The 26018-nt window shown below is 44.7% G+C and overlaps 1 protein-coding gene across 5 annotated transcripts in view; it reads left to right on the forward strand.

Annotated features, from left to right (window-relative positions):
- Nucleotides 1–26018, forward strand: part of LOC126428408 (protein roadkill) — a 326473-nt gene that overhangs the window by 243112 nt on the left and 57343 nt on the right. For all 5 annotated transcript variants that reach the window (XM_050090329.1, XM_050090328.1, XM_050090331.1 and 2 more), the window contains one exon: nt 23097–23244. In XM_050090329.1, the coding sequence (XP_049946286.1) occupies nt 23097–23244 (148 nt within the window). The remainder of the gene's footprint in view (nt 1–23096; nt 23245–26018) is intronic.

A 26018-nucleotide genomic window follows, 5' to 3' on the forward strand; every position in this document is an offset into this window, starting at 1 on the left:
CCAGATATGCTCAAAAATCTTCCTGTCTGGGGCTTTTGGTGGCCATCGAAATTGTATAGACCCAGTAATTCTGGAGGTATCGGATGTGGGATTGTCCTGCTGGAATTGCTCAGGTCCGTCGGAATGCTGCACAGTGCAGTCCACACGAACGGATGCAGGTGATCAGACGGGATGCTTACGGAAGTCTCCCCCAGCCTGAACAATCCCCTACTGCCACGCAGGGTCCGCGGATTCGCTAGGTTGTCTCCGCAGCCGTACGTCTCCATCCGCTCGGTACAATGTAAACGAGAATCTCCGACCGGGGCACACGTTTCCAGTCATCGCACCCAGGCGAGTCGTACAGCTCTGTGTCGTGCAGTCATCGAGGGCACAGGAGTGGGCCTTCGGCTCCGAAAGTCCATATCGATGATGTTTTGTCGAATGGATCCCACGCTGACACTTGTCGATGGCCGGGCACGGAAATCTGCAGCAATTCGCGGAACGGTTTTGCTCTTCTGTCACGTCGAACGATTCTCTTCAGTCGTCGTCGGTGCCGTTCTCGCAGGATCTTTTTTCCGGCCGCAGTTATGTCGGATATTCGATGTTTTACCGCATTCTTGATACTCACGGTACAGTACGGGAAAATCCCGTCTTCATCGCAACCTCGGAGATCCAGTGTCCCGACGCACGTGCATCGACTATAACACCACGTTCAGACTCAATTAAATCTCGATAACCTGCCATTGTAGCAGCAGTGACCGATCTAACAACTGCGCCAGACACTTGTACAGGCGTTGCCGACCGCAGCGCCGTATTATGCCTGTTTACACGCGTCTGTATTTGAATACGGACGCCTGTAGCACTTTGTGTGGCTGTTCAGTGTATTTCGTAGCAGCTGACGCAACCAGCTCGAGAAGACTCGTAGCTGTGGCTGTCGCGCGCGCTGAAAAGCGAGGAGATTCGCGTACGTTTGGTCTGAAACGTCGCCAGTGATAGCGGACGAGTAGGAACACGGACGTGGGCGGCCTAGGACGCTTTCGTAGCTCGTTTTGTCCCGCGAAGCTGTCGCGCGCTGTCGGCCGCTTCTGTGGCTCACGTAGGACGTAGTCTTAAATGAAAAGTTGCTGTGAACAAAAAGAACGGAATTGGATGGAGAAAGTGTTACCGTTGTACACGGCAGTGGCCGCGCCGGTTCCCGGCGCCTCGTGGCGCGCAGTGGACGCCGAGGTGAGGAGCCCGACTGCGAGGCCAGCGGCGGGCAGCGAGGCCGCGGCGCGGCGCGGGCGTCTGCCCCCTTCTCCATTCCGAGTCTGTCCTCTTGCCCGTCGCGTCCGTGCTGTCGGCTGCCCCTTGCCGCACCCCCTGCCTCTTTCGCGTTCTGTGACGTCGGTGCTAACGTCGGGGCTCCGCGAGTCGGCGGCTGCGGGCAGGAGGAGGCGTGCAAGTGCGCGGCCGTGAGGGTCGTGACACCCCTGGCGGCAGCCCCCACGCAGGCGGGCGCGCTCACGCACACGCACACACACGTGCACGCACATGCGTGGGGCGGCCCGAGGCGCGCCGCAGTCTCCTTCCAGAGAGGCGGCATGGACGGCCAGCAGGACTTCTACTGCAGGTACCGCACGCAGCCACTGCACGCTTCCCACTCTCTCACCACTCTGCACTGTACGTCGGAGTGTCCGGGCCTCGGGAAAGCTTCGTTTTTAATCCGGTGGCGGAACGACGCCGATTCGTGTCTGTGCCGTCGGATACGGGACAGCACGCGGTGTGTGGTGTTCCTGCGTCGAGAGCCGCCCGCAGGCGCGTCACGTGGTGGGGTCGGGAGAGGACGGTGGTGGCCCGGCCTGCTTCCTGTGAGAAGTCTCGATAGGCCGCACGGCTAGCGAGCCGAGCCGAGCCGCGCCGCGCCCCGTGCAAGTGTTTAGGGGTAACTGTGTGTGTGTCCGCGCTAATTTCCATTTATTTTGGCCACTGGTTCAACCTAAAATCCTGGGGTTTCTTATATACTTACTTAAGCGTTGTCGGTAACGTTGGTGAAATTTGTTCAACTTGGAACTAATTCTGAGGGCGTATCCAGAGACATATTAAAACTGCAAGTCGTCAGTTTACGTTGATATAATTATGCAAAACCAGAAAGTACTCTCTCCCGTACAGTTCACTGATACGCTGGATATACATGGACACCACTGTGGCACTGGGTGGCACACGCTCAGCTGCTACGCAGAACTGCTTTCCGGAATTTACGTAAATGTCGCAACTAACAGTGAGAAGCAGAATGCAGTCTCCTTCACACGGTTCACTGTGACTGACTGACTGACTGACTTTGCCTATGCAGCAGTCCTACTACGGCTAGCACAGTCCACGACAGTTACATTAACCGGGCGTATTTTCGTACGTTAGGTGTTAGCGGTCTCCACTTGCACTGGCGTGTCCCGCCTGGGACTAACGACGTAGCCGTCCCGGGGACAGTTCAAAACGAGGGTGCACGAAATTAGACTCTATCACTTTTTCAGGGCCACTTGTAACACGGAACAAGGCTTACTACTATTCGTTTAATGTACAGCGAGTGTTCACATTGTCTTACTGCCTGACGGGTGATAGCTTTCGGGCTCGTATAATAGACATGAAGGAAACGAACCTAATTACTGCGGCTTGAGAGTTAGTATGAAAGTACGATTACAATGAGATTCCCACGTTACAACCGTTGTTCTATATTTCGCAAATGCCCCTTATGTGTTACTTTTGCTTCCATTAAAACAGTACGTAATGTGCTAAATCAGGGTTGCCACGAGTTCTGGAAATTGGGGAATGTCAGAGAATTTCAGATGTGTCGGGGAAATCGTGGAAATTTGAAGGAAAAAAAAAAAGTTCGGAGATATCTGATTTGTGTCTCAGTAGATGAAATGATTTGTTTACTGAGATTGAAACGTCCCCTTTCTACAATTATACATATGACTGTGCTTAACCTGACACACAATATTTTTAGCGCAACGCAATCTGACTTACAAAATTTCCTACTAAAGAATGGCCCTGACAAACATTAAACTATACCTTTCACAAATCACTTACCTCACAAAAATCTTCGCTGCTCAAGCTACTGCAATACAGCGAGCGCCACTACTGCCAGCTAAATAAAAGATTCAAACTACTGAAGGCACTAACTACTGATAGGGATAGTTAGCAAATGAAAGATATTAATAGAGAACAAACAATGTATTTACCTTGATATCATCATATGTAAATATATCAGTTCATGAAAAATTACAAAACTCCGCCATCTCTCTCCCCACATCCACCACTGCTGGCGGCTCACCTCCAACTGCGCAACGCTACGCGCTGTTCACAGCCAGCTGCCTAACACTACAATGGCGAGTATTACAACAATGCAAAGCAGACACAGACTGCCCACAGCACAGCCAGTGATTGTCATACAGAGGTGGCGTTACCAATAAAAAACCTAAACAGCCTACTTACATAGCCCCCATGCTCCCCACAAAAAATTTTTTACAAATGGTGTTGGGCACTGGCCAATACAGATTTGACAAAAATTTTTCACAGTTACAGTAACAAAGATATAAAATGCACACACTTATTAATATTATGTTGGTCAAAAGATCAAAATTTCTCACAGTCCATAAAGATAGTCCTGATTCATCACAGTAAAATAGCAGTGTTTTTCTCAAAGTCTGAGCAGTAAAAGAAAATGCACACGGAAGTAGTGGATTTCCATGCAGTCTTGAAGAAGTAGTGTTGTCCTTCCAACGGAAAGACAGTGCTGACTCTCGACATGCAGACAGGTAATGGGCCACAACAGAGCAAACCCACAGCAGAGTCATTCGAAGTTTTGATGAGTATTGGTAGGTAGGTCATCACAGAGCAGACCCACTGTAGTCCTGGTAGAGATTACGGTATTGGTGGGCCACCAGAGGTGCAGACCCACTGCAGTCCTTGTAGAAATAATGGCGTTGGTGGGTCATCATAGATGCAGACCCACTGTAGTCCTTGCAGAGATAATGGTATTGGTGGGCCACCAGAGGTGCAGACCCACTGTAGTCCTTGCAGAGATAATGGTATTGGTGGGCCACCAGAGGTGCAGACCCACTGTAGTCCTTGTAGAGATGACCAGCAGCCATCTGTTGCGATTGTGCAGGTGCACATTCACCATCGAAGAGTCTTGCGGAGAATATAGCAAGTCTATAAACCACCACTTGTGCACTCACAAAGTTTTTGGAATTGTCCTTAGAACCAGCAATGCTGTTATCCAGTCCCTTGCTGAATCATTAACACACATGCAAACACTATCAGTCCCTACTTCTCACATATTGTCCATATACTATGACCAACAGAAACGTGTGCAGTGAAATGTAACTTACAAGTTAATAATAAGATGAACTGGTGTCAATTACAATTTTATAACATGAGAATACAATTACAAAGGTACAAAATACATCATTAAAGAACATAACAATACAGATAACATTTGTAGTAAAACAGGCGTTACAAAAGAATAGAAATAGACATATACGTCAGTGTTACAGGAATTGTGACATGAGTACATACATAAAAGATCAGAATAACTTTCGAAACATCAACTTCACACATGAGCATTAACACAAAACAGAATAACTAATGTCTAAACATCTTTACAAAGTAAATAACACATTATTAATGCCAATTGTATTTGAGGATAAGAGTATTCCTCATCATAGTGAATGTAACTTAGTATTAGAACAGAAAAAAGTTCTATGAAACAGTACACAGAGACAGGAAGAAAACAAATACACAAGGGTACACAAACATATAGTGGGATAACACAAAAGGGAAAGGACAGGGTTTGTTTTACTGCAGTATTTTGCATGGAGATCTCCCTTTGTTCATCATTATTCCCAAAAAGTCCTATCTAAGCCTGCTTTCTGTATTCTGTTCATATTTCTTTCAAAATAATTATTTCTGATTGTACAATACTCATTTGGGCCCAAATATTTTTCATATAACTTCGCAATGCATTCTTTACCTATTCTCCATAGTCAGTTTCTTATATAGTCTACCCCCTCTTAAGCTAACTTAAATCTACTGAGCTCAGATGCTAAACTAAGGGACGAGGCAATGCAGCAGCACATAAAACAATTAATATAAACAGCAATAAAAAAATGGAAAATCGCAAAGCAAGCTACAGTAAATCTAAATTACCAAGCAATTCAACATTACAACTAATATGAGCCAATGTGCAGCAACATGAAAAATCAATGAGTAGTAAAATTGGCTTAGCAGAGTAATGTAATGTGAAATTTAGTAGCACTATGCCTGGCAAACAGCAACAGCAAATGCAATAACTTATATCTAAACATGACATAGCTCAAGCAGAAAAAATATTACAGTAAAAACAACAATGCAGATAAGGGAAATGTATAATCACATCTTAATGTCTAAGTAATTAAAGTGGTGCACCACAACAATTGATTGTAAAAAGAAATATTACCATGTACTTGAAAAGAAAATTATAGATGCAGTTACTGGTATTAGTCCCTTCTTATTGTTCTTTCCTTTCCAAGTGCTCCTTTTTTAAAGAATGTGGATCATAAAATAATTATTTAATAGATCTGTTGACAGAAAGTGTTCACATTAGCAAATGCATTTCATTTTATAAAAGCAATGCTGCAACACAGCTGGAAAGCAGATGTCAAATGAAATAAGCAACTACGAAAAGCAAAGTATAAAAATATCATTCAGTAGTCATGTGACATTTCATAAGTTAGTAGCTCTCAACTCTCGTAGAAAGACGCTTGTCGTAATCAGGTGTGCAGATGTACGAATATTTCCCATCAATTCATAAGCATTTCAGTAATTAGCACAAAGTGCGAGTAATCATATGTTTTCAAGTAACGAGGGTGTCGCATTAGCGATGAAAGGCACACCCTAATGGCTTGTTCTCCAGGTGTTTGACACGTCCCACGTCCCCTTTTTTTTTTTTTTCTACCTGTGCCGCTGAAAAGGGCTCGCAATAATGGCTTTTTCTCCAGGCGTCTGACACAGCTGGGTGCCCGCGACGCATTACGTGCAGGTGGTCACTTAACTTTCTTACGGAAATATTTACGACAGCAGTTTCCGCTACCGTGGCAGTCATATAAAAATATTTCACAGGTCAAGAATTAGCGTTGCAAATCTGTAGAAACAAAATGCTATTGATATAACAGTGTCCAAAAAATTTTCGTCTGCATTGTAATACATTCATGCATATACACACACATTTCATAACTCTTAAAGTACGATTCTTGGTTTCCAACAACCTTTTCCATAAGTCAGAGTCCCTAATCCCTACTCCTTATTCCTTACCTTATTACACATATACGTATCCATCGACACTCGTCAGTATTTCGTCATTATAAATATGAAGCATAATCAAATAACTCATATAGTAGCCTCAGCCTATTAATCGTAAACATACCTCAGCAGCATAATACACATCGTCGTCGTAAAAATAACATCATAACACCTCAGTCAAATCTCAAAATCGTCGTAGCTTCCTCCAATAATTCCAAACCTAAAGAAAATTCTCTGCTCATGTCAAAAGTGTCATCTGCCTCAAACGTACTTTAAAAATCATGAATCCATACCAAATACATCATTCAAAGCTCTCATAGTATCACAATGGTTCCGAAAAAATATGAACAGTTCACACAGTACAGACAAAATACAATTTCATAACTGTGAAGTAATCCAACTCTGTAAATGCGTAAACATCTGTCACTGATGTAGTAAAAAGAATGTTTGTTTCTCTGTCAAATACTCAGATAGCTGTGTAATTCTGTGTTAGAGAAATATGGTACCGAAGTGTAAAGTTGTATAAGCAAATACCATATTAGCTAGGGTTCCTTGTGCTTGCCAAACACATGGTACACAAATTAGGCGTGTACCCCCCTGAGGATAAATGTAATTATGCCCTCAGGTGTTACAAATTACAGCAATGGAATGAAATGTATCACGGAAAACTTTCTTTGTAATTAAAAAATCTTTAAAAATAAGTGTTTTAAGTATAAGATTAATCACTCAAATGCGTGTCCTGTAGCGCTAAATGTGCGTCTTGCTGTAAGATAATTCTGTGGAAGTGTCGTAATTATCGTCCTCCGAAAGCTAAGTTCTGCAGAAGTCAATGTACTTACCCCATCATAAACAAAAGTGAAATGCTTTGCGTATAGATATCGTAGTTATTATGCTTATTGGCGTGATGAAGAAAGTACTGTGCTGTAACGTATTGTTGTGCTACGGAAAAGACAATCTCATTGTTGCTGTACCACAAAAGTTACTACTAAAACATGTTTTTCTTTCCAGAAGAATTCAGAAAACTGTGCAGATATAAAACAGATACACCGCAAAAGCAACATTGTAAATTGTCACTCATTAGTAGCGTCGTGATAAAACCGTGTAGTTGTCACTTAAACTAACCACTGTGTCGTCTGGTATCTCACAGAAAGTACATTAAACCCAGAATGTATTTTCAAGTAAACCAAAATGTTGCATTAAAATCTCATTAGCAGTACTGGTATAGGTTCTTAGTATGTAAGCCTGATAGTCGTTACGTAATCGTGCAACTAACAAGCAAGAATGTACAAATACAATAACACTGTGACGTCTGTTCACTATAACAATGCAATCGTAATTCCTGTTTAAAAATGTTCCCTAGGTTCTAGACTGGATATTTAACTTCAAACATTGTTGCATGTTAACAGTTTCTTAAGTCTGACAAGCATACTAGTAATGTAAAGTGAAAAGTTTTATGGCAATGACAAAGTTAAAAAGCAGATTATCTTTCAATAAACGGGTTTGCATGTGAAATGTGGTGCAATCCTTTACTCTTCATAGTACTCACAGTTTGGCTGGAATACAATTATCATGCAGTATACGTCGGTAAAGAATACTGGAATTTTTCTCAAGGTTATCGTCTATGTTATTTTTCCCTGAGCCAGCGGCCGCACGCGGCTGCCTGCGGTGCGAGTCATTGTCTGTCCCTTTGTTGGCGCGCGTCGTTATTGGGATTTGGAGACCTAACTTCTACAAATTCGCCTTGCCGAGAGGGCCCAGCTCTGTTTGAATCCCGCCAGTTCTGATGCAGTTCAGGTCTATCGTTACGATCATATCGTCTGTCGTCATGTCGGTAGATTCCATAGTTTCTTTCTTGTCGGTCACACGGTGGAGAATTTCTCCCTGAATCGTAACTGCGCGCTGGACCGTTGCGTCTAAAGTTATTCTGTCTCCCCTGATAATATTTATTTTGGTTCCCATATTGTCTGTTTCTCTGATTGTCTCTGTGATAGTCATTACCACGGAGAGGTGATCTTTCCCTGTAGTTATTACTACTCTGCCAACGCTTGTCATACGGGTGGTGTCTGTTTTGGTCACGATATGTGCTGTGAGAATAGCCTTGTCGTGTCCAGTTATTACTTCTTTCATCGCGGAATTGCGACGGATGTGACCTGTAATTGTTGTGTTCCTGGTTTCGCGTTCCGCGATTGTCAGTGTCAATTTCTAATTCTTGTAACAGTCCCTGAAATGCTTCAATGTCGTCTTTGCAACGTCCTGCCAAAATAATATGTCGTAAATGTTCAGGTAATTTGATTAAGCAAATGCGGATGAGTTCTGAGGGGCTGTATGGGTTTGACAGGTACTGATTCTTGTGCAACATGTCTTCAAAATATTTCACAAGACTGGAGAATTCAGATTGTTCGAAATGTTTCATCATTATGATACCATGTTTTACCCGGTCTTGTGTGGCTTGAGACCAATATGCTGAGAGGAAGGCATGGTAAAATTCTCCTTCACTGTGGCAATCGTGAATGACCGACCGCATTCTTACAGCTGGTTCATTCTCTAAGTAGCCACACATAAATTCTAATCTGTGCTCTAATGACCAGTTGGGAGGAAAACAATGAGAGAATTGATGGAGCCATGCTTGTGGATGAATGTCGTTCCCAGAATTCTTAAATGTTTTGAATTTACGTGTAGTAATGAACAGCTTATAGTCAAAGTCATCATGTCGGCGAGTCGCATATCGGTCATTGTTATGTCGTTTCGGCGGTTCCATTTCAAAATTCGGTGCACCTTGCCAATTTCTTTCATAACTTCCGAAGTGTCCTGTGTTATTATTTTGTGGTTGTTCCGTATTTCTAAGTCCCTCTTCCCGTATTGGGGCGCGAGTATCCTCTGAAATACGTAATTCTTGTATTAACTGTGTCAGCTGATCTTGTACTTCCCGGATTTCTCTTTGGTGTTGCGTATTAATCTGATTCTGATTTTGTTTGAATTTCCTAATTTGTTCGCACTCTTCAGTGTCAGTGAAGGCTACAGGTCTTGTGTCATTCAGATCATCATCTACCTTTGTAGATAAGTTAGTGACCTGATCCGAAAGTTCGGCTACTTTCTCCGATAGTGAACACATTTCCTCAGTGTGTTTTTCTGAACCAAGTTTCAGAGTGTCCATTTGTGTTGAAATCGTATCTACTGTGTCCTTTAAGTTTTCCTGAGTTATTGCAAGTTGCGTAACCGAATCGGTAGATGCAACTGAGTCAATTTTAGCCCACAAGGTCTCATGATTTTCATGAACAATGGCTTGCAGTTCTTTTATGGCTGCTTCGTGATTCTGTAATGCATTTTCATGCCGCGAAAAAATAGGTTGAAAATGCTCACAAATTTGTGTTTTTACGTCATTACAGACTTTTTGACATTTCGATTCGATTTTATGTAACTCAGTAGTTAAATCTTCACGTGTTTGTTCAAGTGTTTGTTCCAATGAGTCTAACTTTTTAAGATTTTGTTCCACTGTGTCTAACTTTTTGAGATTTTGTTCCACTGTGTCTAACTTTTTGAGATTTTGTTCCACTGTGTCTAACTGTTGCTGTGTTTGTCTCTGATTTTGTTCCATTTGTTGCATTAATTGCAACAATAATGTATTAGTGTCTGGAATCTGTTTCTCTACGCTTTTCGGCAGTGCATTTGCACCGGCAACATTCACATTTTGACAAGCAGAAAATGCGTCTTGACTTATTTGAGAAAACGGTGATAACCCAAAACCTGAATCTACAGTATTTGCGAAATTGTGTCCTGTCATTTCGGATTCCGAGCTGTTGCCGACCGATCGATCGATAATGCTTCCCTCTTCACTAATTGTTTCACTGTCCGTGCCATTGTTTGCCGCCTGCTCCATTTCCCTATGAACAGTTACCAAATTACTACTTTGAATGTCTGTTAATTCATTACTCTGCGGCGCTAACACACTGCCTTCGTCTTCACTGTCATTTCTCAGTTTACTTTGGAGCCTAGTGTTACGTTTTTCACACGCCATAATTGTCACAATATTTCACACGATAACACAGAAAAACACAATTTGAAGAGCAAAAATAAGAGAACACATTAACATAACACTGAAAATAATATCTAGTTAATTACAGCTGCGAAATACTTGGTGCAAATCTACATGCATGCCACAACTGTTTTACTGTACAACAATGAAAGGCTACAACTACAAAGGAGATTCTCTCTACAATTACGCGCTAGCAATAAACAAAATCTACACTAATTACACAAACTACAAGAAAAAATCAGAAGATTCCAGTGAGGTATCCTAGGCTAAGGGTCGACATATGAAACGTCCCCTTTTGAACAATTTATACATATGACTGTGCTTAACCTGACACACAATATTTTTAGCGCAACGCAATCTGACTTTCAAAATTTCCTACTAAAGAATGGCCCTGACAAACATTAAACTATACCTTTCACAAATCACTTACCTCACAAAAATCTTCGCTGCTCAAGCTACTGCAATACAGCGAGCGCCACTACTGCCAGCTAAATAAAAGATTCAAACTACTGAAGGCACTAACTACTGATAGGGATAGTTAGCAAATGAAAGATATTAATAGAGAACAAACAATGTATTTACCTTGATATCATCATATGTAAATATATCAGTTCATGAAAAATTACAAAACTCCGCCATCTCTCTCCCCACATCCACCACTGCTGGCGGCTCACCTCCAACTGCGCAACGCTACGCGCTGTTCACAGCCAGCTGCCTAACACTACAATGGCGAGTATTACAACAATGCAAAGCAGACACAGACTGCCCACAGCACAGCCAGTGATTGTCATACAGAGGTGGCGTTACCAATAAAAAACCTAAACAGCCTACTTACAAGATGTCGTGCATCATCGTTGGATGCGTGCGAGAGGCAGGAGTGGTTTGTTTGGATCTGATTCTCAGAGAGTGGTGACACACTGTGCACGAGTTGTGTCTCAATGATTTTGTGTGTGTGTGTGTGTGTGTGTGTGTGTGTGTGTGTGTGTGTGTGTGTGTGTGTGCTCTCATCTTCTGATAAAGGCTACGGCCAAAAATGTAGTCGTGAGACTGTGTGATTGTCTTTCCAATGTGCCTGTCCGCAGCTCAGCGACCACCTCTATTGACAGTTGCTGCCTATCCTCGTTAGTATTCATCCGCAGAGAATTTGCGTGGGCCATCACCGCGGCCTCGCTTCGTCAGCACTGTGCCTGTGACACGTGAGTAGCTGGCCACACCAGTGCACCTCCAGCACAGGCCACTTGTGCGGGCCGATGTGGAGCCCGCCGCCTCCCAGTGACGTGCGGGCTCTGCGCCCCGGATCTGCGCACAGGCCGGCGTAATGCGGCGGATTTTTCTCGGTTCACCCGTGGACCCAGCACTGCGGGGATCCAGAGGGCGCGGGCGGCGGGTTTCAGGAATTGCGGCTGTCTCACCGCAAGTACTTTGTACGGTGCGGCGTTTTATAGACATTTTATCTATTCTAGTACATTTTGACAATTCAGAAGTAGTTTATATGTAATAAAGTATGGACGATAAGGAGGAGAAAATTGTGGCAGTCGCTGGCAGTTTGTACGCCATGTACTCGTCTCTTTCTTGAAAGACAAACCACACAATACCTGTAACACACAACCTGTACGAAGAGAGTAGAACCAACATTTTATTGGCAGTCACCTAAAGTCCCCACGTTTCAAGAGGTTTACTTTTTTCTGAAATCGGTGTAGATATTTTAAATCCGTCTTGCGAGTCTAATGAAATGCGCATTTTCGTCACCAAATGTGTTTCGCTTTATCGGAATAAAATAATATCAGTGGTCTAAAGAAACGTATATACTCTTTGGCTTGCTTTCTCCATCGAAAAACAGTTCATTACAAAAGATGTTGATGTTAGTACTCTAGATTTTTGCTCACATGTTTAGAAATACAGGAGTCCTTAGATTTTTTTGTCAGGGGAAAAATGCTGAAACTTGTCTGGAAATCGGGGAAATATCACGGAGTTTCACTTGGAGAAATTTGTGGCAACCCTGTCTTTTTATGAATACTGGCAGGGACTGAGATTGGTGACACGTTTGAGACCGTTGTAACTCCTTTCCCAGGTCGTTCTGGTATATCGAGGCTAATAAACTCGCACGTTGTCATTACGGCCATACAGAGGGGACGACGGCACGCTGCTTTGCTCGACCCGACCATCAGACAACGCGTGAACTGCGTACTGAGCCCACGGTAGTGACGAATTAGTCTGCGTTGTCGCGTAATTACGTCGAACAAACGGGTTCAAAAATTATTTAAGATAATTAGAATACAAGTACAGCTGTAAACTTAACACGTGCTTGTAAGAAGTGAATTCATACACCAGTAAAAATATTGAGTAACTGTTGTCTAGCTATTTCTCTGCACATAAGGTGCAAGATTATCAATAAGGGCGATCGCAATTACACAGAATTTATTCGTCTGTCTCCTTACTTCCTCCGGCGTGGACAAAAATATAGAAACGGCGAGATAACTGTGTTTTTCAGCATCAGTGCAGAGGCTGGCCTAGCGTGTTGTGTTCCACGACGTGCAGCGCGTGACCGATGTTCTCTGTACGCTGCGAGCGCCTGTCGCGGTCGGGAAAGCGCTCCGTGTATTTTCAGGAACTCTGGGGCCACTTTGTGGGAGCGGCCTGCCCGCCTCCTGGTAGGCGATCTCGGGATGACGGTCCACAGCCGAGGCCCATTCCGAGCTAATGATGAGAGCGCGAGGAACGGCGTCATTTACCAATGGGATATGCAGCTGTAGCGACTAGTATTATTTTTATGTCCGTGTCCTATATTTAAAATAAGTGTAATTGAAACGAACCAAGTTACTGACTATATTTTGGTCTTTCCACATATTTGCCTGCACATGTATAAGTCTCGCAAAATGACCGCCAAATGAAAATCGGAGGAGTTAAGAGCTGAGATAAAGGTTTGTCGGCAGACGCTGATTTCACGCTGTGTACGCGTTTGGAAGAGGAAGGAAAGGGTCCGCGGTGCGGGAAGAACCCTCTGCCGCACGCCACTAGGTGGGTCGCTCAGAGAGTATGGGTGGGTGGATGGGTGGGTGGGTCGGTCGGTCGGTCGGTGCGGGTGTAGGTGCAGGCGGACCCTGCGCGGCCGTCCGCACCTGGCAGCAGCGCGGCGCGAGGCGAACCAATCAGGAGGCGGCGGCGGCGCGCAGCAGGTTATTTTTAAACGGCCGCCTCCTGGTGGCGGAGACAGCTGTCAGCGCTGGCGGGGCGTGCGATATGTCGCCTCGCGTCACTCGGGTGTTCGTCAAAAAGAAACGGCTTAATCACTAGCCTGCCATTTTCAACTGGCAGTGGAAGTATTATCTGCTGTCAGGCTACTTCACATTATGTTGGCAGTCGTCAGAGTTATATACGTCTCTCTGTTACCGCTGGTGTGTACTGGTATCCACAGTTTGTGAGGAGTTCCGCGGTGTGTGTCCCGTCAACATCGAGGCACGGTCGTGAACAAAGGCTGCGCTAGCAGGAGGGGAGGGGGCTGCTGCACTGAACACGGGCGCTGAGCCCCTCCAGAGGCCTACACCTACACCTACACCTACACCTGCGGGTGCAAGTGGGGCCTCCCAGGTTTTGTTACGTCGCGCGGCAGTGCCTTGTGGCGACGGCCGATCAGCCGTCACAAAGTATGAACACGTGTGGCCGTCCCTTGCAAGCACCGCCCCTCACGAGCCTCCCACGCGTCGCCGTGTCAGCCCGCCAGTCGGCAGGCTGGTTTCCAGCAGCTCTCCACGCGAATGTGCCCTGTGCGAGCCTCTCCCCACCCCCACCCGTGCGTCACTACATCTACTCTGCCGGCCGCGGTGGCCGTGCGGTTCTAGGCGCTACAGTCTGGAATCGCGTGACCGCTACGGCCGCAGGTTAGAATCCTGCCTCGAGCATGGATGTGTGTGATGTCCTTAGGTTACTTAGGTTTAAGTAGTTCTAAGTTCTAGCGGAGTGATGACCTCAGATGTCAAGTCCCATAGTGCTCAGAGCCATTTGAACCATTTTGAACATCCACTCTAACGCTTCACGTTTCCGGCCGTATGTTCCCCTCTGTAGTCTTTTACCTCCAACACACCGCCCCTGAACTCCTTCTCTTCTACACAAATCGGTACAGTACTGTTATCCGCTCTTACAGTCTAGCCTCCACCATTCTTCCTTATCTCCACAGCCTTCTCTTCTCTCCTCTCCTCCTACGCTGTATACACGTTTCGCTTCTGCTACGTGTTAACAAATTTGTCTTTCTTAGAAACGCTTCTGTTACTTGCGATCTGCATTGTTTATCTCATTTACTTTGAGCTTCGCCCGTCAGTTACTTTGCTACCCAGTACCGAAACTAATCTACAACTTCTAGTGTTCCATTTCCTGATGCCGTTTCCTCTTACCATTTCGGTCCTTATCCTCTCGGGCGGCTGGCAGCACGCTCGTGCAGCTGCTGTATTTCACACCCGTTACTAGGCGTCACTAGACCCTCGGCTGTTCTTAGTATCTGCAGCAAAAGGCGCCAGTGACGTAGCGCCATTTTTTGCAAGATCTCTCTCTCTCTCTCTCTCTCTCTCTCTCTCTCTCTCTCTCTCTCTCTCTCTCTCTCTCTCTGCCTATATCTAAAGCTGCTGATGCTCGATGTTTAAATCTTCTAACGTTTGGATCTTCTTTCCTCAAGTTGAACGCGCAGTACCAAGTTAATGATTTAAATGGAACTGGAAGGCGACTGAGGACGTACAAATATCTGGGTTTGCATTTCTCTCGAGACCCAATCTGCTTCACTACACACTCGTGGCCCCAGTCTCGTCTCTACTTCCATGCGAGGATGAACTTGTGGTAACTAAGTTCATAAAATACGCTCTACCTCTCCCGCTACAACGTTGGTCGGTTAATGTGTAGGCATCACAGACAGACACAGAACAGGGTTAATTCGACAACAGTCTTGATCTCATTTTACACATCGATCAATAGCTAATCTTTTACCATTGTTTTACTATAGTACCTCGGCTTTGCAGTTTGTTTGAAATCTGGAGTTAACGATCCAGTGTATGATACTCTTCGGTCTAATTAAATAATTTCTGTAGTAGCAGCTAGAATTCGTAGCGCTCTCCCTCTAGATCGTTTGCACCACCGCTACCTGAGTTGTGAGTTTTAAACGAGCGCCGGGACATATATTTGCTACCAGCGATGTGGTGTCTTTCTCTTCACCACTATCGTTGTTAATTACGGAGGTATAATTTCGAAGTGGATACCATTTCGTAGTGAAATTTTAGTAAATAAAATGAAGCGGATCCAAATGGGTAGTAGAAGCATCGGAGCGAGGCTGCCTTTGAGCAAGTTGCGCCTACCGGGCTCAGGTGGGTGGAGGCTGCTTTCGGCTGCACTCACTGCTCCAAACCCCCCCTCCGTCCTGGGGAAAAAAAAAATATTGCTCTGTACTAGCTCTAATTTTTCCAATTTTCTCGTCGTTATCATTTCGCGGACGTTAGTGGGAGCAACTACGAGGGTCGTCCAAAAAGCAAGTTCCGTTACTATTTCTATCCGCGGCGGCGCTACGATCGCAGTTCCGAGCATGCGCAGCAGTGACTCGAGCAGAAGACACGCACTCCATTTTCAGATCGCTGCCGCCGACGTGTGCTTCGTAGTGCTTCTTTATAATGTCAGCCGTAATTGACAATGCCGCCGCCTGTTAAATCAGATCTGTGATTCGTTTCCTAAATGCAAAGAAAGTTAAACCAAAGGAAATTCGTCGGCAAATCTGCGAGGTTTACGGACAAAATGCTACGAGTGATTCAGTGGTTAGAAGATGGGCCAGACTGTTCGACGATGGACGTGATCGAGTGCACGGCGGAGAACGAAGTGGACGCCCGTCTGTGGTTACTGATGAACTGGTTCACACAACTGAAGATAAAATTAAGCACGACCGTAAGTTTACAATTAGTGTCCTTGCTACGGAAGTCCCGCAAATCTCACGATCACTAATTCGTGAAATTGTTACTGAAAATCTGAAATTTCGGAAACTTTGCTCACGTTGTGTACCCAAAATTCTTACTGAACGACACAAAAAATAACGGATGGGCAGTGCACTTCAGTTTTTGACACGCTACGATGAAGATGGAGATGGTTTTCTTTCTCGGATAGTCACGGGGGATGAGACTTGGGTATCGTACGACACCCCTGAAACGAAACGGCAATCGATGGAATGGAGGCACACTTCATCCCCAACGAAGGTTAAGCCTAAGCAAATTTTGACACCTCGAAAAGTCATGTGCACCGTTTTTTGAGACAGAAAAGGCATTTTGCCGATTGATTTCTTACCGCTAGACCAAAAAATCAATGCACTCGGTTAATGCGAGACCATTAAGAAATAGCGCCGCGCAATACAGAACAAGCGCCGAGGATTACTCTCAAAAGGTGTTTTTTTTTTCCCACGATAATGCCCTACCTGACACGGCGAATGTGACCAAACAACTGTTACGGGAATTTCACAGGGACGCGTTTGATCATCCTGCGTACAGTCCGGACCTCGCTGCTAGCTTCTTACACCTGAAATCTGTCCTCGGTGGTCGACACTTCAATGACGACGAGCTGAAAGAACATATTACCACACGGTTGAATACACAGGCGGCAACCTTATATGAAGAAGGCATATAAAAACTTGTGCCACTCTGTGACAAGTGCCTACAAAATTTCGGAAGCTATGTAGAATAGTAGTATAACAGTTCTAGATTATTGTACAATAAGTATTTTTTCTGTCTCTGTACACGTTTGTTTTGTACAACCAAACTGAACTTAATTTGTGGACTTGGTAAAATGTTGTCCAACTCTTCGCGGAAACTGCTGTCACTGAATTTCAGTAGTACGCCTACGGCAACTCGGTGAAAATTAACGCCTCTCTTCAGCGTCCGCGACTGGAGTTTGTGGGGCGTCTCCGTAACACACACGTGACGACCGTCGGATCTCCTCTGTATTCTCTATCAGTCTCGCCTGGTGAGCGTCACACATTGATGAACAGTATTCAATAATCGGTCGAATAATCTGCTTAAGACCCACTTCTTTGCCGGGAGTGTTATTCTTCCTACAAATCTCAGGCCGCCCGCGCGTGGAGCGACTGAAAAGGAACGCAACGAGCAGGCGACCCGAGTCACCTAGCTGGCGGGCGCGTCTGTAGCAGGCAGAGGTCAGAGGGGCGAGGCCGCTAGCCACGCAGGCAGCTTAAAACGCCTGATTCACGGGCAAATGCATCGAGAAATTATTTAGCCTTCACCTGCTAATTGTAATCGCGCATGCGCTTCTTCCGTGGCAAGTGCGCTACTGAAATTGAACATCCATTTCATGTTGACTAGTTAAATTACGCGAATCGATACAAAATAGATCCCTTATTTCAAACTGTTGTCGAGCACTTTTATTTTGAAACCTCGGTCCTCGTAAGATTGATACATACAAAAAATGTGGTTATGATGGAATGTGCTTCTCAAGTAATTTGTATGCGATCACTGTGTTTATAAGGATGGGGGATTTGTGGCTTTTCTTCAATTTTCAACGTTCGTTCGCGTACTACAGTGTAATTTTACACAACGGCACAACCGCTGCAACGCGAAAGTACACTCCTGGTTTGGTTTCACTTTCTTTTTTTATTTGTAAATTTGCTTCCACCGGCTTACTGGTAATTTTATTTTAAACAATAGATGTCTTGTGAACTTCTTTCCCCATTTTACACCGCGTTTTCTCTGACAAGTCCATCGTGCAGTACCCTCGAAACGAGTAGTTCTACAGAATGGGATGTTTCCCACTTCCCGTACAAAGCTAACATTCACAGCCTCCTCGTCAGTTTTTCAAGTAAGGAGGCGTGTTCGATGACAGGCCGCTACTCGGACTGCGTGGCAACGCAGACGGCAAGTCGTTGGCGACGCTTTGCGAGCGACTTAGGAGTGCCGCGACCTCTGTGTCTGGACTGCCCAGAAAGCGCTTCACAGGCGACCGGTCACCAGCTCGCGTCGCTCCGGGTACCGGAGTCCTAGGAGTGCCCCCAAAACTGCAGGGAGGCTTAGCTGTGAAGAAGACTGACTCCGAACGACCTGACCGAAAGTTAAAAGAGGCCTTACCCAAGCTCGTGTACGGAAATGCTCAAAAAAATTCCACCGAGAAAATGCGAAACTCGTATACAACCACGTAACAGGAGGCAAGCTGAAAAATGAGCAGGAGGGACGCACCGGGCACAAAAAAAAAAAAAAAAAAAAAAAACCATGCGGACGACTTGCTTCTTCTGTTACAGCGTTCATTTCGCGAGCCTTCCTTTAGAGTTTAAAGGATCGGAGAAACAGATAGCAATTAGTGGTGCACAGCGAAATGTGATGAACTCGGGATAAAGCAACAGTAACCGTCGCACGAGTCATCATCACGATGCCACGGCACGTCAAAAGTTGACTATTTTAATGAGTAAATCTTCGACTTAACGTCCCATTAACCGTATTCGCCCGATATGTTGCGCTTAGCGACCTTAGTTTCATGCCTTACGTCAAACAAATAAATGCACGGAGAGCGATTTCATCACATCAGGAAGCTCTTAAATCCTTCCAAAACCTGATTTCTCAACTATCAACATCAGAGTGGTAAAAAATCTCCTGAGAACGGCTCGGAGCGCATGCACAGGACCCATATCACACACACAGTCTGTGTGTTTAAGTAGTTTTCATTGGGGCTCTTTCGCCTTCAAAATGGCAGTTGGCATCGCAGAACGGCGTTCAGTGTGTAACTGATTAGTTACAACGAGTAAACTAAGACCCCCGGTTTTTTTTTAAAGAATCGAACTCACGTGTATAAAACGTCATATCTCCAGAACTCTCTCCTACAATGATGTAACTTTGCAGGTGAATTCAGTGTTGTACGGGGTTGCTGTCGGCAAACTGTGTTGTGAATTGAGTTAATAGTAAAGGAGTCATGCCTGATGCTGCAGATTTGCTGTACGAACAGCGAAAATTTACTACGCCTAAGCGATACATCTTTTTTTCCTTTCACATTTAATATTGCCACACTAATAGATTAAAAAGCAAAAGTAAATAACAAGTTTATTAATAAGCGTAGTTCTATTCAAGGAACAGTGATTAAACTGCAACCTGTTTGTGGGCCGTATCGGTGAGTAGCGCACGCACTTAACCTGTCGCAGCAATAGGGCAGCTCAAACAGTTCATTTTTATTGTACTCGATGTGTCGAAATCTGTCTGCAGCCTCACTACAGACAGTATTTCTTTAACGTAATAACTCTTCCACAAGGCATACCGTCGGGCTACATATTACATATTGACAACGTCTCTCGTTCACATATTTACATAAGCTGAACTGGTTATAGCCGATGTTATTCCTCTAGCCATCCAATCCCAGGTTTTAAACTATTTTTCAGTCACCTTCTCCGCGCAATTCTTCACTTTATAACGACAGCTCTCTCCCTGTTAAAATAAATTGCATAAACCAGGCGAACTAAAAGAACCGTAGTACCAGTACATACTGTTAGTAGGTGAACTTCTGGTCTTCCACGATATATTCCTAAGCAACATGGTTCAGAAGACAGAAAAAAACCACAACTATACCGAATCCGTCATCGTCAAACATCTACATCGGTTGCCAAGCTATGGCGGCTTAATGTCAAAATTGTGGTAGAGGAAAAGTGGGGAACCAGAAAGAAAAAATGCTCGTATCATAGCACAAAAAAAGTGAACATGACCTAGGCCACAGTTAGGAATGTAAAAGAAGGGCATTAGGTTTTCGACTTATCTGGCAGCTGCAAAGACATTTAAATCAAAATTTGACATATTCGTACTTTTTTTTTGCGACTTAACACTACTTCCACGGTACAGTAAGCTATCTTGAACCCACTCCCTGTTACACGTGCTGACGAGTGTAAGAACAGATACAAATTTGTGTATCTAGAGAATGGTATACATTTATAATAGCAAGTATCCTGGAATCGGTACGCATGCATCCTAAACTTTTGTAACATTACGAGTCAAGATAGCTGTAACGGAACTTGAATAGCGTAAAGTTATCGTTAAAAACGCACGCCGCGCGATTTGTTACGATTTGGTCGGTCATAACAGTAGTAACATGCTTTTGAATACAATTAAAATATAACGGCGATACCTGTTTAGTGTTATTGGAAATAATATGTAGTAAATTAATGAGTAAGGTAGCCGATCCTGTAAGAAGAGGTAAAATTGGGCATATTAAGATGTTTTGCTTTATATCGACTAAGCCGATGATACGGCGTCTTTTTTTCCGTTTACTCTTAACAAGTAAAGAAGTGCTAATTGTGCTTTGTGAAAAATATAGGGGCGAATTTTAAATAGCTACAGTGTATAATCAGACTAACAAATGGACATTCAGTTACGCGAAATAGCGGACAGCGATATGTGGTCATTAAATTGAGTACACCTACAGGGCGGTCAATTCCGGGATAAGTCTATTCGCATCTCACGAGGGACGCGGTATTGAGACCGGTTTTTTTTTTTTTTAATTGCATCGCGAAGAGCGGGCTTCAATTTATAAACAGGAGAAAAGCTGTATCATTATCATTGACTGTTGGTGTCAAGCAACCAAAACTGTTCATCAAAGGGTTTCGGTGAATGAGTGGTGAATGCGAAATGAAACTGTGAACGAAGTTATGTTAAATAAAGCAGAAGAGACAAGACAGTTTGGTCGTATCTGTTATTATTCCACAAACTGTAACATTTCTTCTCGTTGTACGAAGCCTTTATAGACGATCGTTATGACAATTTCCTTTGATGGAATCTCGTTACGAGTTAAGTTTTGGGGACCTGGTCAAGAGCGGGTAGTTGGTAGATCCCAACTACTGCAGCTATTCTGGAATCAGGTGCTACCGTGACCGTTGTGTGTTGTCAGTGGCTTAAGGTCATCATATTTCACGCTCTAAGATCGACGCGCCTTTCCTCTTGGTATAACGGCGTCTCACGGTAACAACGACAACGCCGGCGGCGAAGGAAGATACGGTAGACTTTGACACACTGTCATATTGCACGACATGACAAATGCTACGTTGGATGATGCGATGGCACGTGTTATGTTATATGACATACCAATTATAATGTTGCTTTAGTTGACACGATACGAGTTCTAATACTAACTAGTAAAAAGCCGCGATATCAGGATGTTTTAAATGTCTTTGAAGCTGACAGATAAGTCGGAAAGCTAGTTCGTCCTTTTACATAATTAACTCTACCCAAGATATATTCGCCTTTTTTGTGCAACGATAAGAGGATTTTTCATTTTGGTTATTAAATATTTCCATTTTATGCAAGGAGTTTAATCCTTCAGTTTATCTTGTTTGGGATGAGAACGATCGTTGGAGGTTTAGAATGTAACGATCGGTGGAAAACATCTGAAGCACAGTCTGCGTCATCCGTATCTGTGGACAGCGATAGCCGGTAAATTTCATAAACTTGTGAAACTAATTGTATACTTAAAAAAGTAAAATTGTCATTTGCATTTAAATAACTAGAGACTTCTCAGATGCAACCGTTTTCTGATCGAAAAAATACCATCGGAATAAGAGACAATTTGTTGCAGCGATATTCTAAGAAAGACGCGTTTCATTTGTTCAGTTTGTCGTGTGAAGTTGGGCGTTACGGCCACAGATGTGCGCGGCATGCCAAGGAGATACCGCACGAGAACCTCCAGGGGGAGAAGAGTGATCACAGTTTCCTCGTCCTCTGCCCTTTCTTGTGCTTCCGAGTGAGTTGACAAATAATATTTTGAATCTTTTACGACTGTCGAATGATTGTGTCTAAGAGGTGTGTGTGTGTGTGACCGAATATAATAGAAGAGCCATAAGAAATTGCCTGGGATCTTAACGCTTCTGTAGAAGCCAATTAGCGGGCTGTGTTAGTCCCGTATTGTAGAAAGTGAACTGTGCCATGAAAGCGAGTAATTGTTTCAGGAACATTTGCGACAGTTGATCGTAATTGGGGGGGGGGGGAAGACAAATAACGTTGAACGTTGGTAATCTGCACGTGTATCGCTGCCGATTATTTTCTCACTCGTCATAGTGTTCTTCATATGTTTCTAAACTTCAAAGTTCGTCTGCTCGGCCCGTGTATTGTTGAGCAACACGGTACGCCTGACAAAGTTTTCAGTTGGTAGAATGTCTTTACATTATAAACCGGATTCTATGTAATCTTTTCGGGCCCTTACAGCAGCTCTTTGTAGCGTTTACTTAATTGCCGACAGAAGTTGCATTTTTCTCCTCACGACATTTGATATGTCACGAAAAAACTAATTAACGCAGTAGTATAGGCGGTGTTCGTTAGATGGGCCACGTGCTCCTCGATTTTATTGCGATTTTTTAAATAGTGTTCCGGTTTCTGGCGCCTCGATGTGACTAAACGAATTTCTCTCTTATTACCGTTGTAGTGTTGTATTCCTAATATATTCCGTTCTCCCGTACTCGACGATAGTTCAGAGGTCTATTTTCGAAATGTATGTTCGCCTTTCGTAGTATATACGAACGTAAATTCTGCTACGCATTACAGTCTCCGATTACTGTGCCCATTATTTTCAGTTAATTCGTAGATACAAACACCTCGCTTGTGACAATGCCAAAATAGTGAAATGACTCACGTTCGTGTGAATTGTAACTGTGTATTTTGGGAAAGGACTCTAATTTGTCATTGTACACTGAGCATAACTGGAGTTACTTGTGCCCCACTAGGGGCGCTGTGGGCGGCGCGCCGTTCGCTTGTCTGAGGCGGCGTTGTTGGTGTTGCAGGCCGCCGGTGGTGAGTGAGTGCTCTCCGCAGACGGCGCGGGTGAGCTCGGCCGCCGTCGCCGCCGCCGCCATGGCAGTGTCCCGCGTCCCCAGCCCGCCGCCGCCAGAGGTCAACACGCCCGTCGCCGAGAACTGGTGCTACACCCAGGTGAGGGAAACTGTGCAAGTCGACACGCCGAAGCCACCTGTTTCCAGACACCTCATGCATACACAGGACTGGAATTATTCTACCGTATTGCAACATTGTGTTCAAACTGCAAAGCGAATAAGCCTGTTAACAATATAGCAGATATAGTACTAATTGAAATTGCCATTTTTTTGCAGTAACAATATATTTTCGTACTGCAATATCAGCATTTTCTCAGAACCCTTTATACGAGTTATTTCCATTGGGATCTCGCAAATACTAAGCATTTATTTTACGCATATTCGTGCGCTAACCCATTTTACGTAAAACTGTTCTTGCAATTGGCCACAGAGGACGAGAATGTTTCGAAAGTCCGCGATAACTGCGTCATTGAAGTGAAACTACATTTGTCTGATCTTATCTTTCAGTAACTTGATTTACTGTGAATGTCTTCATTACGAATGCCCACTGAGAGTAAAATCCTGTGACCGTGCGCTACGGTGATGACCGGTTTCCTTTGCAGTTTGGTAATATTTGTACGTTATCAGTATGTTTACTTCTTTTGGAACCCTTCTAACTCCTAAGCCGTTAACTCACTTTTTCGTTTCGTTGCAAGACTTTCTGGATTACTGTTATCCATTTTAGATCGGCGGCACGGATGTCAGAGTACTTTTTTTTCTGCAATGAGGGGCATATTTGGGTCGCTATTTTGGAAATGGGCAGTATTAGTAGTAAACATCGTCACTATAGTAGAGACGACGTAAGATAATCCCTGACAGCTCTCAGCTTTCAACTGTGGCTGCAGACGAAAACACTAGCCGCATTCTGGGCTGCGGAAACACTGAAGCGTTGCCACGGACACGTTTACAAAATCGCACTACGTTACTGTGTGACGTAGGCCGGCGCCCAGTCCACTGCAACTGTCAAACTCAGCTGTAAGTAGTTTCATTTGAACTGAAACCAGTTTTGTTTATGGTACTACTCACGCCCTCTTGTATATAAAAGCGGTAGTCTAAATATAAAAGTTTTGCTGTTTCCACTGTTTTTGAAAGTTGTTCCCACCGTTGCCTGTCGATATGTCGAAAACGTTCGTCAGTTTCTCGTTTATCAGTAAATCCCGGCCAGATAAATGTTATTAGAGGCTCGTGGGGTACCGACCTGCCGAAGGACGCGTGCCTCGGTTCGAGATCTTTGTCCGATTATTGTAAAATCGGACGTCGGTGTGCTTTAGCAGCAGTCAGCTAAGAGGACTTCTGACGACTCCGAAAAATTACCACCAAAGGAAAGAACCATTCGCTCGCTCGTATTGTGTGGCAATAAGAGACAAAGGTGAAATTCCGATCGTAGCTAGGTGGTGTGCACTCAGTGTTTACAAAACGTTATCCCGCTGCTGGCAGGATGGGAAAGGAAGCTAACTTTGGAAGTAGGCGCAGTGATGTGGAACTGTGCCACGTGGAAGCGCAGACTGTCGCGTACGATACTCACCTCCTGCATAATTACACATTTTGTCGTCGTAATCTTTAGATCTCTTACCTTCTTATCGATACAGCTTTCGGGAGGCACGGTCTCTGATCGGTCATTTGCTTCAGTTGGAAACTGCAGATCGGCAGTTTTTTTTCTATCAGCGCCGCAATCTTGTCGCAGTTTTCTTAGATCTTTGTAAGACCTACGAATTTGGTCTTTGGGTCCTCCTGCCGATTTTTATTCGCCAGGTCCTGTTTCACCCGTCGCGGAGTCTGGGTTGGATCTGTTCTCAGCTGTGAGAAACAGGAATATGGCGTTCCACTGGGCTCCGTGTTGAGTGTCCTTTTTCTAATTGCTGTTAATGGAGTTTTGACATCTGCCAGACCGTCGGTATGTGGACGATTCTGTATTCGGGCTAGCGCCCACTGCGGAATGGCATAGTGCCATCCAGTGCGCTTCCACGTGGTCACTCTTGCACGGTTTTTCAGTTCTCTCCCCTTAAGTCGAGGATTGTGCATTTTTCGCGATCCTAACGTCCACCCTGACCCGGAGCGTGGTCCCCCAGTTCCGTTTCTTGGGTCTTCATGTTCGCAACAAGCTTACTCGGTTGTCCCGTATCAGTCATCTGAAAGTTGGCTTTATGCTTCCTCGCCCACACCTCTTGCGCCACGGAGTGTTTACCCTTGGTTCTGTCTCGTCTGGTTTACGAATCAGCTGCCACTAACACGCTGCTTGTCTCGGACCCCGCTCACCATCGTGGTGCCCGTTTCGCCACTGGTGCCTTTCACACTAGCACAGCCTCTTAGTTAACGCGCCTTGCATTCTTTCTGCGGCTTCGGGCCGACGCCCACCCGCTGCCCGTCCTGGGCTACATTTACCACTTCGGCTCCGCCTTGCTTCTTTCCACCGTGACTGCCATTGCCTCTTCTTGAACTCATCGCCATGTTCTCTCCCGAAACACACACCCCCCCCCCCCCCTCCCCAGTTCGCCGGCCACGGATTTAGATGGATCTCTACTGGTATCTGAACCTCTCCATCGCTCCGAATGCTCTTAAGGGAGTTTCAGGATGCCATTATTTTCTACACCAATGGTTCTAAATCCATTGACCATGTGGGGTGTGCCTTCATCTTCTGTTGTCACGAAACACCATCTCTTTCCTGTCACACGTGCGGAAGTGATCTATTGAGCCATCTGTTTCATTAAAGTCCTCCCTCACATCGAGTATTGTCACGTATGGACTCAATGAGTTGCCTTCGGACTATCGCTCGGTGTTGTCTTTCCCCCACCACAGTTTGGTCTCTGCCGTCCACGACCTTTTCACTGATCTCGG

The sequence above is a fragment of the Schistocerca serialis genome, chromosome 12, assembly GCF_023864345.2.
Source record: "Schistocerca serialis cubense isolate TAMUIC-IGC-003099 chromosome 12, iqSchSeri2.2, whole genome shotgun sequence".
NCBI classification, from domain to species: Eukaryota; Metazoa; Arthropoda; class Insecta; order Orthoptera; family Acrididae; genus Schistocerca; species Schistocerca serialis.